The sequence below is a fragment of the Bombus huntii genome, chromosome 11 (assembly GCF_024542735.1).
Source record: "Bombus huntii isolate Logan2020A chromosome 11, iyBomHunt1.1, whole genome shotgun sequence".
NCBI classification, from domain to species: Eukaryota; Metazoa; Arthropoda; class Insecta; order Hymenoptera; family Apidae; genus Bombus; species Bombus huntii.
In genome coordinates this window covers 4657461-4674231 of record NC_066248.1, presented here as the reverse complement: position 1 = coordinate 4674231, position 16771 = coordinate 4657461, and the positions used below count along the sequence as shown (strand labels likewise).

The following is a 16771-nucleotide window of genomic DNA, read 5'->3' as shown; positions in this document are numbered from 1 at the left end:
CTATATTTTACAAACATAATGTTTTGTCTTAAAATATTTAATATGTTAATAGTGCATTTTATATATAGATATGATATGAAAAAAATAAGATATTAGCAAAAATATATATTTTATAACTATAATAGATACAATTTGTATTTTTAACAATTGACATTTGACAAATAAATTTTGGTATATAAAACGTTTTAATATATATATTATTTATATTTTATTTTTATTATTTAATTGCATATATATTTTATTTTCTACTAATATATGTTATATTAATATACTGTAAGCAATAATATGTTGAGTAATAAATAAATGATAAATACAGGTTTAATAAAATACAATGATATACATAACAATGATGCACTGGTTTATTATTTTTGATTATTATACACCTTTAAAACTTCTTAAGACATGTTAGATAGTTAGTACCATAAAGATAGCTCTTTAATTTTCTTTTCTATAATTTATACATATCATTCTTGAAACTGAATTAAATTATGTAGTATCTTAATTCAAGCATTCAAATATTTCAATATATACTATAACTTTTTGTCACAAAAAGCTGTTTTAGTTAGTAGGTAGTTGTAAAAAAATGTATAAAAGAAATTTGTAATATTTGTAAATTAATAACAAATATTTAAAACACGATGCTGCTTCTTATAAATGTATCAAAATATCTCTTGCTATATAATGTTACATGCTTTAAAAATAAATTTGTTTCTATTGTTAGTTTGCAAAACAATCTGTATGATATAATATTTTAAAGCTGAAACTATATATAGTTTAAATCTCTAAGAGTAACCATATAAAATAATATGAGTTCATGATTATATGCTCCAGATGTGCAATATATTATTATAAAACTACATGTGTGTACCTATATGTTTTTGTTTTTTAATTTAAAGTGTATAAATATGATAGCCTAGTCATATGCAGAAAATCAAGACAAAGCAATGATGATACTCCTATGAGGAACATTAAAATACTAAAATAACAAAATTATTGCTTCATGATTTGTTTGGCTTTGTGCTAGTGGAATTTAAGCAATTCTTTGATCTCATCCTTTTCAGCAGCATCTAAATAATTTGTTCCATTTGGTGTCAATCCATCTGCTCTAGCTCCTTTTTCTAATAGTAATTTTACACAATTTGTATGTCCTTCCCAAATTGCTGCTAATAATGCTGTTATTCCATGTTTATCTGTTACCTGTAAGTGAATACATTTTGCTTAAATCATTGTAATACGATTCATTTTTAGTATAATTTCTCTAATGTTCATCTCTTATATTTCAAGTAAAACTAATAAAATATTATGTACAATGCTTAGTAAAAAGAAAGATAAATAAATTTTGAATATTTTCATGTTTCAATCTCACGCATATTATCTAATATTTATATACATTTACATTTGCATTTGCACCCTTTTCCAAAAGATATCTGACTACTTCACTTTGGCCATAATCAGCTGCATAATGTAGGGGTGTCCTTCCATCAATCATTTGATTGACATCAATATTCTACCAACAGGAATATATTTAGACAATTTAATATATGTTCACTTGTAAAAAAAGTGTATAACTAATTTGAAAAGGAAATATGAATGATCTTTACAACTATTAGTTTAATCGGGTAATTAGTATTTTTTTATATGTTTTGAACTATATAAAATTCTATGAATTCTATATTAAACATCATAAAGCGATATCTTTTTATGACGTTTCTGAGTAGCGGCAATCAAAAAGCAATAGAAGAAAAAGATGATTTAACGTTTCATATATTTGCCTTTTTCTCAACGATATCCCGCACTTGCTCCAAATCACCATTTTTTATTCCCCACACGAGTTCACTCATTTTCGTTGTAAGCTATTAGAAAAATTTTATATATCACACAGCCTCTCAAATTTCTACGTTTATTCTAATCAGTTCACGTTCGTACTCACTCAAGTCTCACGTCCATTAAATTTGGTTAAACAGCGAATTTCGCTGGAACAATCTTTCCAGGCTGCCAACATATATAATAATAAAATGAAATCTTCTAAGATACCAACATTAAAGATAGCGTACTAAAGTCAGATAAAATGAACGATTTTCTGTTCCAATTAAATAACCAATGCTTATTTTATAACTACAATTCTATATGGTGATATTAAAAACAAGTAATGAACTATACTGTTTAATTTTCAATTTGTGTCTATATTCAAAGTTCTCTCCAACTATGTATAGAAATAATGATAATAACAAGGTAGAAATTTTTTAATTTCTCAGTATTGCAAAAGTTATGCCTCTTTGTTTTTAATGTAAGTACAGTAATTTAGCGTATATAATTTAAAATTTATTTATTACAGCTGCTTTTTCATATTTCTTTAATTAAAATTCTATTAGTTATGTTTATAGAACAATTACAAGATCAACTTAAATACTATTTATTCTTCCCGGACATAATGATAATAAGATAAAGATTTCCCAAACACTTGGTAAAACAATTTTTTTCTTAAAAAATTTAAAAATCAAACAAATATTATGCACATTAATTTATATTAGGAAAGTAGTTACGGTATATTGTATTCACTATTGTCGGAAGTATGGGATAAAAAGTACACAGTGTATGTAGTATTGAATTAAATAAGTATTAATTTAATCACATATAATTACAGTCACACATGTTTTTACATTACATACGCAAGACTTTCTACTTTTGGAGAAAAAGAAAGAATTAATTTCCTATGTGACAATTATTGTTTGGAGAAGGGAATAACAAAACGGCTATAGGAGCATCTAAGTCTCGACTTCCAGGACTAGGAGACTGAAGAAAGTCAATATTTTCGAACAGATTCCGAAACACTGATATTACTTGTACACCATCGTTTATCAATGATAATGTTAACAATACGCTTACTTTTATCTAAGCTATGTATGTTTTGCTATTTTTTGATAAGTTCTTCGAGTTAACTCCTGAATTATATACAGTATATAATTTTAGTCTCGCATTAAGTTAAGTCGAATTGCGTTGAAGGGTAACAGGATGTTGCAGTAAACCGCCTTCTCGTGATGAAACAACGGGTATCGATGCGCGACGTTAAAAGTAATACATATTCTTTTTGCTTTAAGTAAAGACGTTACCGTTCTTTTCGACAAAAAATCTCAACTAAAATTATTTTTTCCTGTTTCAGTTATTAAAAACAGTTATCTCAGAATACGATAACAGATCTTCGACTTCTACCTTTTAATCGACCGTTCAATTTATTGTAGTTTACGAAAGTCACGACCTGCATTTTTTTCGTTTCTTTGAAATTTTTTTTAAATTAAAAATTTAAGCCTTCGCCGGAGTCGCTTCCGGGGTTTTCTCGGTCTCTACGATTTCCGTGGGTGGAGGCAAAGTCGGAATTTCCGGATATTCGAGTTTCGCTCCTTCTTCGCATTCGAAAATGGGACAGCAGTCTGGGAACGTGGCAGTCTTGTTAGTTTTGTCTGACAGTTTGCATTTCGGGTTAGCCTTCGGCAGCGGTCCACAGTCTTCAACGAGTTCGAAGAGGCGACCAGAGTTATCGTCGGCTGGCACGCAAGTGGAACGGCCGCAGAATGGTGTCAAATCCCAGGATTTCGTTGGTTCGATGGTAGCGCATCTTGTTGAGGCGAAGCACATACCGGGGAAATCTAAAAAAAAAAAGAGTTAGATGGAACTATATAATTTATATCACAAAATTAATCTTTGGCAGTAAGAAATTAAAGTTTCGAATTTGATAATTCTTATCAAAATGTTATTATAACATTCGTATAAAATTTGTGCATAAAATTAAATTCTTTCTAATTCTCTATAGTTTGTTATAATGTTATATCATAAGTAATTGAACGAGTAATCGAATATCGTAACAACTAGACAATCGCTAATATTTTTACGGAATACAAGTTTCTGAATTACATAAAATATATTACATAAAGAAGATATCGGATTGATATGTTGTATTAACTAGAACACTAGATTTGATTACGTAACGGTACAGTCTTTTATGCAATAAAACGTAGCAAATGGTAGCCTTTCTTTGTGGAGAAAGGAATCCATATCGTTTAATTTACTAGGAATAACCGTAATCTTCTACCCGGAAGGTATTGCGTATTTAGAACTGGATTTTTTAGCAAGTAAAAAAACAAGAAGCGATTAATCGTGGTCTATAGTAAATATCCTTATCAAATATCAAATTATTTCCGCGATTCCTAAAAAAAAAAAATTAGAAGAAAAAAATATACATGGCATTCAACATGGTTTTTTTTTTAAAAAGGAGCAAATCTATATAATTGCAGTAAAAAATTTTTTATATTTATTATATTTATATAATTTCTTCAAGATGTTTTGAATTCCAAATGAATCATCAGCGGATTTTCACCAACTGTGACGTAAAAGTAAAATCTCATTCTATAAGAGCAACGACTTGTACAGGTTGTGATTCTTCGACAGAATGCATCGGTACCGCGCACGATGCGTGGACGTGCTGCATTATCTGATTACACGCACACCTGTGAAAGGTTTCATTACTTTCTAACATTAAGCCATTTTTAACGTCTCGTCGCGCCTTCTAAGTTTATACAGACACACACACGCACGGTATTCTATTATAATGCGTCTCGATCGATCGTAGATAGATGACAGAGGAGTTTCATTGGTGCCGATCGGGCTAGAAACTTCAAGGAGAAATACTTTCACTGTCACGCCGTGTTACCACTTGTGTAATTATCGCAAACTCTGACTAAGCCAATTGCCATACTTTTTTACTTCTTTCTTTTTTCTATTATAGAGTTCCCTGGATTTAACAAGGAAAGTGAATCGCTTGAAATGATTGGAAGATGATTGAATAGAAAGCTTTTATCGCTTGGCAAGATAACGTAATACATCGAGAACTTTAACATAATGTACAAGTTGAAAAATTAAGATAAAAATTGTTTAAAACAATTGAAAAATTACTGAAGTATCTATCACTTAGGGGGTAAAGTATAACTCGTTCTTCACGTATTTGTGCATTGATATTTGTGTATTTCAGATCTATAGAAGGGACGATAATGGCAGAAATAAAAGAAAACTTTATTCGAAAAAATTATTCAAAAGCTATTTAGCGTTCTTTACTTTTTAACGACTCGACTTTTTAAACATTACGCAATATGAATGTCTAATTAATTATGAAAGGAAGACGCAATGTCTAAAAAAATAACAAGTATGTCGCTCAAACATGAGTCGCTTGTTACCTTCTAGGAATAAGATTTATTTGAATAATGACGTGTCTGTTACCGTTTTCTCAATGCCAGTTTCGATACGTCGAAGGCATAAAACGATGGGCGTTTACGCCAACGCTAAAAGTGCCGTGGTATACGACACCAGTTCTTGCGAGTCACCTGAATCATAAGAAAGTGATTCGGGAGCCTTTATTCTAAATGATCGGATGTTCAATGGAATATTCCAAATCGAGGAACATTTTGACTCGATATCGATGAGATACAGATACAAGGTTTTTCCTTCTAATACTTTTAAACACCATAATCCATCTTTCATGCAAACTTCATACAGGAAATTAAGTGCTTAGCAAAATTATAATCATATAATAAAGCTCATAATTTCCAATTCATCGTAATGACATTGATTTATTTGAAAGTAAAGCTAAATATAAAATTTAATTCTTAATGATTCAATTGATGGGCGATAACCAATATGGAATCCAGAATCATCGTTGCAACGTGAATTTCAAATTCCGTATACATGTGTACAACTGCAAACAGTACAATTGTTGCGAAAATAAAGTGAGTATGTGAGCAGTTTCACTTTCCTTTCTATATGGAACATACGTGATCTTAAAAAATGTTATTGAATGTGATTTACGCTAATTAATAGCAGGATTGCAGATTCGAAGGAAAGAGAAGCGTGCTATTCATACGCTAACCGAGAAAAGTAACTCGAAAAGAGAAAGGGATGATGAAGTCGACTTCATGGTTTGCTGTGCAATTTTGTTAATAACATTGTAAAATTGCTGGCTACGGAAAAACTTTAATCTGACGCCATTCACATGGTAAAAGGCAACAATTTCGACCGGTAAATTGGTAAAAATCGTAGACTTTTTATCGCCATCACTGAGTTGAATGTATTGATCTGGAAGGAGTTATAACATACAAACACGGTGCAAATTAATTTGTAATTTTCATGGAAAGAGCTCTGGCCTCGTCACTTTTAAAGCGAGCCATTTAAGGAAGAGGTATAAAGAATGATTTATAGTGGACATTCTTAGACTTTCACCGACATTAAAGATTCATCTGTCTGCAAGGGTCGACTTTCATGCTCGTAGGAGTAACGTTACGTTCACTCACTTTGTTTTTTTCGTCGCGGTTGGCTACGTTTCCGTCTGTTAACGCTTTTCATGACTCGTGGATCATCAGTGACCCATGATATTCCAGATAGAAATAGAACTTTCATTGAACGGACAAATATGTTCTTCGTTATACTCAAGTAAGATAGATGAGCGAAAAGATCAACGTACCAGATGTATTAAAATGTTTACTTAGAGAACCTTACATGGTGTGTATAGTTAGAAAAAACTAATGATATGAAACGTGTTAAGATCTAACTAATTAAGTATTTGTCATCTTGAAATGAAATTACTTAACAATTTTACTTAATAATTATTTAAATCTAAGCACGTTTTATTGTGCTCATAATGTAGTATTCTCGCATATATTAGTTTATAATAGTATATAACATAATAGCTTGTCAATTTCAATAACGCTAATTAAGTAGGAACTTGAGATAGAGATAATCATAGCTCCTGTCGCTTGGTTGTCCGATCAATAAATCTGCGATCCGACATTTCAATAAACACGCGATATTCTCGAGAAATAACACGTTATCTATTGTATGGTTAATCAATGATGCATGTCGCGTTTAGAAAATTAGTCACTCGTCACAGGCCACGATCACGAATTGCACATCGAGAGAATAATCGAAGGGTAACGATCTCCCGGTTGGAAAGTCGCGAAGCTAAGGGGAACAACAGAGTGCAATCAGCCTCTTTCTTACGAATTTTCATTCTGGCCCCGCTTTCGTCGCCGATGACCCAACCCAAGACCTACTTTCTGTAATCATCCTGTTTCAAAACGGGTACACTCGAACCAATGTTCGTGACTGTGTAAAACTTAACTTCAATGGGAACACGCTCACCTGCACTTAAATAGACATATTTCTCGTTTTTTATATTTCGATGTATTCATTTTTTCATGCATAATAATATTTAATACGTGCATAAGTTTTGTGAAGAAATTTATAAAACTTTGTAAAGGCTCTTCTGTTCACGAAAAGTACAATATTTATTGTATCGCGTGTTTCAAAAAATTTATAAAGTAATGGTAAAAATGTGTCTCATATTTGCCTTATCTTTTTTTTACAGATTACAAATTTTCGTTCGCATTATTTTCGTGTCACTCTGTATACCTATTGGCAAACCAATCGTGCGTAGAATGTGATTATGGAACGGAGTAAACAATCGTCTAGCTGTCTTCTACTGAAAATTTCATAATTTCACCTAATTTCATTATCTTTGTTTCGATAGGATTGAATAAAATAAATGTTCTCAATGCGTAAATGACGTTCAAGACATCGTACATAAACGTACCTACGACGACACCATGTTCAGCATTCGCCGCTAGCAACTCATCAGCAATTCGATTATTCATCGGAATCTAGGTCTGGAGCGAAAAATACGGAGTAACCAGGCCACAGTCTGTGAATCAGCAAGACGCTATCTCCAGATTGTTCTTAGATCCTTCTCAACGATCTCTAATTATAGATTATTGGAACGATCAACAAACGAGGAGAATCAAGGACTATGTTCTGCATCGTTAACGATTACCGTCGATAAATGGTCCAGACTCACGACTTCACGGAAGATTTCTGTGTGATAAAAGTCGCCAACTTGCTTCCTATTCGATTTGTATGGATACTGTGTTCTTGAAACGTCGTTGTGTTTATGTATGTTTTATGTTTGCCTAGCTATACGCTACTAATGTTTTTACCTTTGAAGAATTACAATTCGCACCTCATGGACTCGATACGCGAAAAACTGACTTTGCTGCGGTAAATAGAATGACACTTAATTATAAAAAGATAACATTATTCTCTTAAGAGATTAAAACGTGGAAAGTAGTTTTTGTAGAAGGTATCTTACGGTGAACGGTAGGTGAAGTCGAAGCTTATCCGAACACGTATATCCCATATAAAGAAAAGGCTGGAGGGCAGGTTGCGGGATCGATCGAAGAAGAAGAAACGAGTCTTCGCAGTACGAAGACTTTCACGCGATGATGGTCTTGTTATTGTTTCCTATTCTTCTGTTCGTGTAAGTACGTTATTCACCTAAATTGTCACATAACTGTGGATCTACAAACCTATGAAAACGCTTATCTTCTCGATCTATCTTTTTCTTATTTTTTTAAACGAGGGAAAACATACATCTATCCGCCTTTATTTGTACTGTTGCAAACATGTCACGACATGGTGAATAATGCGAGAGGACAAGATGGTAACGACAATGGTAGGGTGAAAAGAGCGTGGTTTCAAGGACCTGATTCCTCTATCGCGAATGGAAAGTCGAAGAAGCAGGAATTGTCAAATGAAACTGTGATTTATGCCCATTTCTGCAAACTCGTTGGTATGGTCGCTTCATTTGCAATTCTGGGAATGGTTTTCAAGTCGAACGACTGACGATCCGAGGCAAAGGATGGAGAAAATGTCGAACAATTAACAAGATACGTTTACGCGGTTTTCGATTTTCTCTGCTGATCAGTTTGCTCTTCAAAAGTAATACCGATTCTTAGGCATACGTTATGAATGTGTGTGTGTTTTTTAAAGTATTTTCTAAGTGATTTCAGTTTTGGAAAAATGATAAAAATCGTTCTACTTTCGTGTCACGTATGTACCGGGTCACGTCTGCCGTTTCAAAGAACCGCCACACCGTCATCCTGACATACGTTTCTAGGTAAGAATAATACTGTTTGTGGTAGCACGATTGGATGTTGTTAATGCAAAGGAAAAAAGGGAAAAGAATTTATTCGAGTAAAATCGATTGATTTGACAAAATTATCGTGGATAGTATTCTTTTTCTACAATTTTTATTAAAATTGTAACGGCAAACATGTAATAGTTTTGGTATACTTTAGATTCTAAACTACTTTAAATTGTGACGTTTCGTAAAAAATGTTTTACCTTCACAGTATGGCGCAGCTTGCTGTAGTTTTGGAACAACAGATATACAGAAATATGTTATGTTTCATGAGATTCATTATAAAAAATTCTACCTACATTGCTTAATCACCATTTAAATATTTTTAAAAGTTTTAGAACTATCTTTCAGTATCTGGCATAGTTTAATTAGCTTCGTTAGAATTGGCGACCAAATCCATTTACCAGGCTTTCCTAAACGCCTGACAAAAAACATTAGACATTGGTACCACGATATTATTTCATATTTCTATGTGCGCGAGAGATATACATATTGCAAGGAACTACGTAAACCTTTCAAATTCCAGAAACGTTCATGAAGAAAGAAAGAAAAATAGCCCTCAGAAAAATAGAACTTACCGCGAAGAACGTCAGCAGGTATGAGTCTTCTAAACGTTTTAGGACGTTCTTCCTCCTTCTTCTCCTCGGCGGCGAAAACGATCGCTGCGACAAGCAACAGGACCGGGACGAGCTTCATGATCTCGACGATGACACGGACAGAGAGAGAGGAAGGAGAGAGCAGACCCAGCGTACCTCTGAAGAGGAAAGGAAAAAAAGGATCTTCGTGTACTCTGATTAAGACTGGTTGGGTCCGATTCTCGTACCGGCATTTTATAGCTGTTCATGGGGCGGGGTCCTGTCGTCCCCACCAAACATTTATAGTCTCTCACCTCTTGAACCACCAGTCACCAAAGAATCGTTCGCGTCCCTCGATGCTCGATCGTGTGAGCTCCTCGTTCCTTGACGACGGACGCGCATGTATACACCTAATCGGTACATGAAGTGTACGATAATATACATATATACTTTGCTCTCACACCATCGAAATATGTAAATCGAATCAAATCCACAACCAATGTATTCCACTTGAGAGCGATACATATGACAAAGTGGGTTACCATTTGGTTTACGGATCTTTCATCCTTTTTTTCCTCGTTTCCTTTTTGATTTTGTTATACCAAGTTTCTTGGGCCGCTATTTTCATTCATTCATTAGTGGTGATCAAAGTATTCTTGATTCGATTAATTAGGAGAGAGTCCCAAAAGTATTCGTGATCTCTTAATTAGTGCATCTATACGATTGATATCTCCATAGGAGAATAAAGATTTAATAAAGATACGCGCTATATTAGTTAAGTCTTTCACTGGCATAAATATTATGAAGAAATAACGATGTAATATATTAAGAATAATTAGTTTAACGAACGTTACTAAAAGTTGGAAGAATACATCTGTAACCAATTGTACTTTCAACAGATCGTCGATAGCTAATGTATTAATTAGCGCTCTATGGATATTTGATTCAAGTTTTCTATCGTAATTTTAGCATAAGGTACAAATCGAAGTAAAAGTTTATATGAATCCAAATTCGTGACAAAGTATATTATATTCAGTTCAGTGAGCATCAATTTTACAACGTCGAACAAAGGGGACTAACAACTTGTTCGTGATCGGGTCACGTGTCGCGAAATCGTCATTGTATTCGAGGAAAAGAGGCTGGGGCTAACCCGTTCTCCTTTCGTTCGCCGGTTTCGTCGTTCTACCACGCACGATGCGCTCTCTTAGAGGCTGAAACAGTCGAATCTTTCACAAAACATCGCTTACTACATCACGAGTTTGCCATTATAAAAACTTGTAAAAGCGTATCGCATATACTTACTCGATGGTAATTGCCAAGCGATTAGGATACACGCGTGCTCGTTTCGTAGGGTTGATGCAGAAATTTCGACGGCGATGTTTCGTGTCTGTTAAACTATATTCTTTTTAACCAACTTTCGCTGTTTCATTACAGTATCTTGTGGCCAATTAAAGAAGCGGCGTTCTCTCGAGAGCACTACTGTCGCGTAAGAAAACAATAATAACGGGCCATAGAGAGTTTCTTCCGGGCCATTTGAGCCAACAAGTAGGAAGCTAATCGGGTCTAGGTACCTTATGGTTAATTTACGTAACAACCGTACGCAATATAGAAATTACGATCGAACTTTAAAAAAATGGAGCTGATAATACCGTTTCTTTAACGTTCGCCAGTTACCACGAACCTGCTCGGTGTACGATAAATTTATTAACCGCGCAATCGCGTTTTATCATTCTGTTATGCATAATTAACGAGCTGAAATTATGAAAAGTGATCGCAAAGTAAAATCGCGCGATATCACGGAGGAAAGTAAAGAAGAAAGGGAAAGTTGCCTAGTGGCATCGTTCTTCCGAGTGAAGAGACTGTAACCTTCTGAATCACCGATCTCGGAACAAGTTCGTGGTATTTCAAGCGTTAGAGATCCTGTCTTATACCATGAATGTCATTTCTGTAAACAGGTACGTGTTCAGACTTATATCGAAATACACGACGTTCAACCATTCCTTGAGAATAATTTTTGATGATGTTGATATTATAAATAACATTACAGGGATTCCACGAGGTTGTCCTAACATACGTTTGGCGAATTATTAATTTCTACGCTATCATGGATCCCTAACGACGGTGAGGCAAGGAACAAAGAAACAGGTATATGCCAGGAAGAAGAGTGAAATTTTTGCTCATTTGCTAGAACAATTTAATAATGTCATCCGTACAATTTCGATTCGCATTTACTAAACTGGTGTCTCTAATCATCTCCTTTGCTTCTGCTCTATTCTATAATATACTCTGCTTGAAGATGTTGAACCTCTTCTGCGGAAATGTTCCTGTATTGCCGTCCTTAGCTAGATCTCTTCGAGTACCTCGTCCCTACTTACTTCACTGACCATTCTTCGGTGTTTTCCTTCTTCAATAGGGAAAGACGTGCCAACGGAGGTAACTTAAGCTCTCCTGCCCATGCACCAGCTTCGGCGGATGCCTCTGAAGTCGCCGCAGCGGCAGATGCAGAAGCTTGTGCTTCCGCAGCAGCGGAGGCGGCTGCTTGTGCTACACCAGCGGCGCTCTCCGCTTGTGCCGAAGCTTCTTCTTCCGCCTCAGCAATGGCGTTCACTGCGGTCGCACGAGCTGCGGCTGCTTCTGCGACTGCTCTGGCTTTTGCGGCCGCAACGGCGGCAGCTGCTGCATCTGCTTCCGTTTTCACCGCAATTTCGGCAACTTTAAGGGCGAGTTGTGTTGCCTTGGCAGCAGCGGCGGCTTTAGCCTGGGCTTCGGCGGCGGCTGCAGCCTCAGCTTGCGCTAGCTCGTTCGATTTTTCCGCTTGGAGAGCAGCACGGGCATTCGCAGCAGCGGCGGTCGATGCGAGCGTTTCCGCCTTTCCGGAGGCAGCCCTGGCAGAGGCCACGGCCGACTCAGCTTCCTCAGCAGCCTCTGCGGCCTCTAAGCTAGCCTTCGTCGCGATTGCTGCGGCGGCAGCCGCTTTTCCTTGTGCTGCTGCTGCTGCAGCAACCAACGCAGCAGCACTGTTGGTGGATTCACCTGCATTCGCGGCAGCTGCCGCTGCTGATTTTGCTTGCGCAGCGGCGGCGGCTTGTGCCTCTGCTGCAGCTTGTCCCGCGCCAAGGGAAGTTGCGATAGCCTCGCCAGAGGCCGCCGCTACTTCAGACGCCCCGGTTCCTAGTTTCTTTCCAAGGATAGGTTCGCCCTTTAGTATGAGCTCGTCCTTCGTGGCAGTTGTCAAGCTCGCTATCTCGGTTTCTGACGTCAATGCCTCGCTTTCTGACGCCAACGCCTCGCTTTCCGAAGCCAATGTCTCACTTCCTGACACCAATGTCTGGCTTCCTGACACCAACGTCTCGATTTCTGAGGACGATGACGTTTCGGTCTTGACCTTTCCTACTTGCGCATTGGCAATGAGTGGTTTGCTTGCGCTGGCCAGACCCCAAACCAGCAGGGACACCGCGAGTATCGATGGAATCTTCATCTTCGAGGCTGCTTCGCAAGATTGATGCCGATTGGGACACGATTTGCCCGTTTTATACGGCCATTGGCAATTGTGAAAACATCGTTGTTATTACGCGAAATGTTGTTTCATGGGTTTCTAAATATTTCTTTATCTTTTCTCGTCGATATCATTATTGGTCGAACCAGAGTTTATTTAGGTGGATTCGAGTCTGAAATATAGCGTTTGTTTCCTTTCCGGACTGGTTCGGTATTGTTCGAATTATTGCAAGATTTTGGCGGCGAACATTTATTATTTCAATTGTACCGACCCAAAAGTAAAGTAATTGCTTTTGGAACCCGTGTTTTGAGAGAAAAACAAACGTTTGGGAATTTTATCGGTATTTCAATTATTCTGCTTCAAGTATTCGTCACATTTAAAATTATAAAAAATATTATATACATGTTTATATCTTCTAGCGTGAAATGTTGCTTTTAACATAGAATGCAAATGTCGTCATTGACATTGAACACTTTTACTAAGATAGCATGCATTTCACCTTTTCAAGATGTATTCGTGCTTTCTCTTAATTAAAAGTGATTCTGGATACTCGCCGTGTCTATGCTGAGTGCTTAGTATTCTCCATTAATTCGAAATATTATTTTCTTATTTGCTACTTTCTCAAGCCTATCATTTAATGATTCAGTGTTCCAATATTTCATCGAATCCTGTGGCACAAATGTTTAAATCAGTTGTAATTTCACTATTATTATTTGCTGCTGCGATTTGGACATTTAAATATTTTTAGTGTAGCTTATATTTCTCAATATTTAGAGACGAAAGTAGTGACAGCAAAATAAAAAGTTGCAAAGAAGGCAATTGAGGAAGGCAAAGGCAAATTAAAGTAAATTTATTTATTACATTCATAGTCTACAAATATATTCGATTAAAATAACATGCTTCACGTAATTATTAAATACTATAGGTGCTATAAAAGATAAGCTAATCTCTTATCTGCTTTCCAATGTATGCATTAAACAATCACTATTTCGTTTCGCATAATTATTCAGTTGTATTCGATAATCCAATATTTATCGACCAATGTAGCCGTGCATGATTAAGTAATTAGACACCGGTTTTAATGTACATAAATTTAAATAAGTTAATTAAAGTTTGCATATTTTTGTGATAATTTATACTCATATATTTAGTAAGTGTTATTTACTAATTTATTAATAGTAAATACTTGTTGTTTTAATCTAGATCAATTTAATGCAAACTGGCCTGATCTAAGATAACTGTATTTAATGTATATTTATATGTAGTCGAATTGTACACACACATGTGTATTACATGTTCAAAATACAAGCTATTTTTTCGTATTCTACGTTAGAAACATTTATCAAATATACAAGATTATAAGAAGACATTTATTAATTGTTTAAACTTTCATATACTAGAAATCGCAGGCTGCTCTACCGTCGCCGACATCCAGCATCTTAAAGCCAAGCCAGGCATGACTTCAACTCAGCAATCTCACGAAAGATTCTATGGGAGATCCATCTATCACAAAGGATTGGAGAAAAGGAAGACAACGAAAATCATCAAGAAAATACATATTTGCTAAAACAGTGGACCTTTATTATCACGTAGGTAAGCTCACTTCGACAATGTTACTCTTAATTTTTATCGACTCCGTCTGTCGTTCTGTAATCATATTCAAATAATTTTCTATCGTGCTCAATCAGAAATTTCTCAAAATCGTCTAAGAAAGACTTCCTCTTGTCCCCTTCAGATATCCCTTCATTTCCTGTCCTTGTCTAAAGCATCTAAGCTGGCACTAGCTTCAGCTAAGGCTTTAACTTCAGCGGCTGACTGAGCCGCGGCACCAGCGTCCCGTCCAAGTCCTAGAACAGCTCCATCTCCGATAGCTGCGGCTGCGGTGGCCTTCGCTGCGGCGGAAGCTTCCAGTTGTGCGGTTTGCGAGTTCGCGCTAGCCCAGTTGGAAGATCCCTCGGTGGCTGCTGCACCTGCGATCCGCGAAGCGGATTGTGCCTCCGCTGCAGCGGCAGCTTCTGCGCTGCTAGCGTCAGCGGCCAACACGGCGGCCTTACTAGTAGCGGCAGCGGTGGTTTCCGAGGAAGCGGTGGCCTTTGTTTCTGTAGCGGCTGCAGCAGCGGCGGTTTGGGCGGCCACTGCGGCGGACCATTTCGATTGCGCGGCGGATTGTTCTGCTCTGAGGGTGGCACCTGATTCAGCGGCGGCTAAGGTGGCGACACGTTTCTCCAAATCGCTGGAAACGTCTTGGGCGATGGTGGCCGCTCTGGAGGAGGCCTGGGCGCGTTCTAGCGCGGATGCGGCTGCGGCAGCCGCGGCGTCCGCGCGAGCAGAGGCAGCTTGTTGCTCAGATTGAGTTTTCAACGCTATCAAAGCCTTCTCCTGTGCCAACAGCTGTGCCTGCGTTGCTTCTTTTACAGCGGCAGCAGCTTTGGCCGTAGCAGCAGCAGACGCTGCCGACGCACGCAAGAAAGCCTCAGCGAGGGCCAAGGCAGAAGCTTTCACTTTGGCGGATGCCTTAGCCTCTGCGGCTGCAGTTGCCTTGGTACTAGCCAGAGCCGCAGCTGTGCTCTCGCCGAGTTTCGGGGCGCCGTTCTCCTTTCGCTTCGCGCTAGTGTCCACGTTCTTCAATAGGAGTTGCTCCGCGAGGGCAGACTCCTGCTTGGGGGCACTGAGTTCGATACTTGCGTGCACCAGGCCCCATGTGAGCAGGCACGTGACGAAAATCGCTGGGATCTGCATGGTCGACGGAACTTTGCCGATTGATGCCGATTCTTCCGGCACGCGCCAGTTATATACCGGGGGTTGCAGTTGTACAAATAGTTAGGGCAAGTGTAGTGACTATGCAGTTGTGTAAATGCAGGAAGGTGTTGTTGCGATTGGCGTCATTACTCGCTGTCTCGCTTTGTTATTCTCACCTTGATGAAGTTGTAGCTTATTTTTTCGGACCCAGATAGTGTTTACAGGTGTGCTTTGCTTTGCCTGGTGAGAAACATGTGTAATTTTTGTTGTTCCAGCAGAGTTTTGTGTAGAAAGCAAATGTTTAGTGAAATAATAAAAAGATATGGTTGTCTGTTGTTCTATGGTATTTGAAGACAAATTTTTGGATTCGATGTTCAATATTATTTATCGATAATGTACATATTTAGAATTTTGAGGTATTAAAGCGTATTGTATGTACAAGGTAATTTAATTTGGTAGCTTATCAATGAAAGTAAGTTTTAAATCCAATAGAGATATTTCTTTCGAAATTACGTCAGTGGCCATATGCCCATAAGATCTTGAACAGTACTTTAAAATTGGCATAGTAAATTAGCTATGACAGACTAAAACAGTTTGAAACGTCTTATAGTTTAGACTTGTTTTAATATTTTGATGTATATATCAACAATTGCAGTATTAACAATTGCAATAATTATTATTATAAGTAGCATATACACATGTATCTACATGTCGTGTACATTTTTATACATTCTTCTTATACATTCTATACACATTTATTTCAAAAAATATATCGAGGGTAAAAGTCTAATCTAGCTTTAATTAGTCGATTAATTTAATTAATTAATTAATCAAACCGACATCAATAGGATTATTTCTGTATAAAGTAACACACTGGTTTATTATTCATTTTTTAAACATTTTATTTACACCTTTCTATTTTTACATCTTCTTTTGAACAACAAT

General features: G+C 36.8%; 3 protein-coding genes and 1 long non-coding RNA gene across 5 annotated transcripts; 1 reads left to right on the top strand and 3 right to left on the bottom strand.

Annotated features, from left to right (window-relative positions):
* Nucleotides 1-337: 337 nt before the first annotated feature.
* Nucleotides 338-2074, bottom strand: LOC126871469 (myotrophin-like). The gene is made up of 4 exons (XM_050630356.1): nucleotides 1931-2074; nucleotides 1773-1853; nucleotides 1397-1507; nucleotides 338-1197 (listed from the first exon to the last, which is right to left on the bottom strand). The coding sequence occupies exons 2-4, from the start codon at nucleotides 1839-1841 to the stop codon at nucleotides 1021-1023; spliced, it is 357 nt and encodes a 118-aa protein (XP_050486313.1). The 5' UTR covers nucleotides 1842-1853; nucleotides 1931-2074; the 3' UTR covers nucleotides 338-1020.
* A 522-nt stretch (nucleotides 2075-2596) lies between these two features.
* LOC126871466 (uncharacterized) lies at nucleotides 2597-9847 on the bottom strand. Its single transcript, XM_050630353.1, has 2 exons — nucleotides 9595-9847; nucleotides 2597-3644 (listed from the first exon to the last, which is right to left on the bottom strand). The coding sequence occupies exons 1-2, from the start codon at nucleotides 9710-9712 to the stop codon at nucleotides 3301-3303; spliced, it is 462 nt and encodes a 153-aa protein (XP_050486310.1). The 5' UTR covers nucleotides 9713-9847; the 3' UTR covers nucleotides 2597-3300.
* LOC126871473 (uncharacterized) lies at nucleotides 3653-9685 on the top strand. Of its 2 annotated transcripts, none has more exons than XR_007691656.1 (4): nucleotides 3653-4951; nucleotides 5024-5774; nucleotides 5877-8992; nucleotides 9543-9685. It is a non-coding gene; the product is annotated as an uncharacterized LOC126871473 (long non-coding RNA). The 2 variants fall into 2 exon arrangements; XR_007691657.1 differs by having other exon boundaries at nucleotides 3653-4712; nucleotides 4781-4951; nucleotides 5877-9588.
* Nucleotides 9848-10044: 197 nt separating the features above from the next.
* LOC126871306 (uncharacterized abhydrolase domain-containing protein DDB_G0269086-like) lies at nucleotides 10045-16422 on the bottom strand. Its single transcript, XM_050629943.1, has 2 exons — nucleotides 14836-16422; nucleotides 10045-13140 (listed from the first exon to the last, which is right to left on the bottom strand). Exons 1-2 carry the CDS (start codon nucleotides 15824-15826, stop codon nucleotides 11963-11965), a joined length of 2169 nt encoding a protein of 722 aa, XP_050485900.1. The 5' UTR covers nucleotides 15827-16422; the 3' UTR covers nucleotides 10045-11962.
* Nucleotides 16423-16771: the final 349 nt, after the last annotated feature.

Coding starts and splice junctions, on each gene's coding strand:
- LOC126871466 (XM_050630353.1), bottom strand. CDS start 9,712: ATGAAGCTCGTCCCGGTCCTGTTGCTTGTCGCAGCGATCGTTTTCGCC. Junction 3,645..9,594: donor ACCTGCTGACGTTCTTCGCG/GTAAGTTCTATT, acceptor TTTTTTTTTTAG/ATTTCCCCGGTATGTGCTTC.
- LOC126871469 (XM_050630356.1), bottom strand. CDS start 1,841: ATGAGTGAACTCGTGTGGGGAATAAAAAATGGTGATTTGGAGCAAGTG. Junction 1,508..1,772: donor GGGATATCGTTGAGAAAAAG/GCAAATATATGA, acceptor TCCTGTTGGTAG/AATATTGATGTCAATCAAAT. Junction 1,198..1,396: donor AAAAGGGTGCAAATGCAAAT/GTAAATGTATAT, acceptor ATTCACTTACAG/GTAACAGATAAACATGGAAT.
- LOC126871306 (XM_050629943.1), bottom strand. CDS start 15,826: ATGCAGATCCCAGCGATTTTCGTCACGTGCCTGCTCACATGGGGCCTG. Junction 13,141..14,835: donor TGCTTTAGACAAGGACAGGA/AATGAAGGGATA, acceptor GATGTTTTCACA/ATTGCCAATGGCCGTATAAA.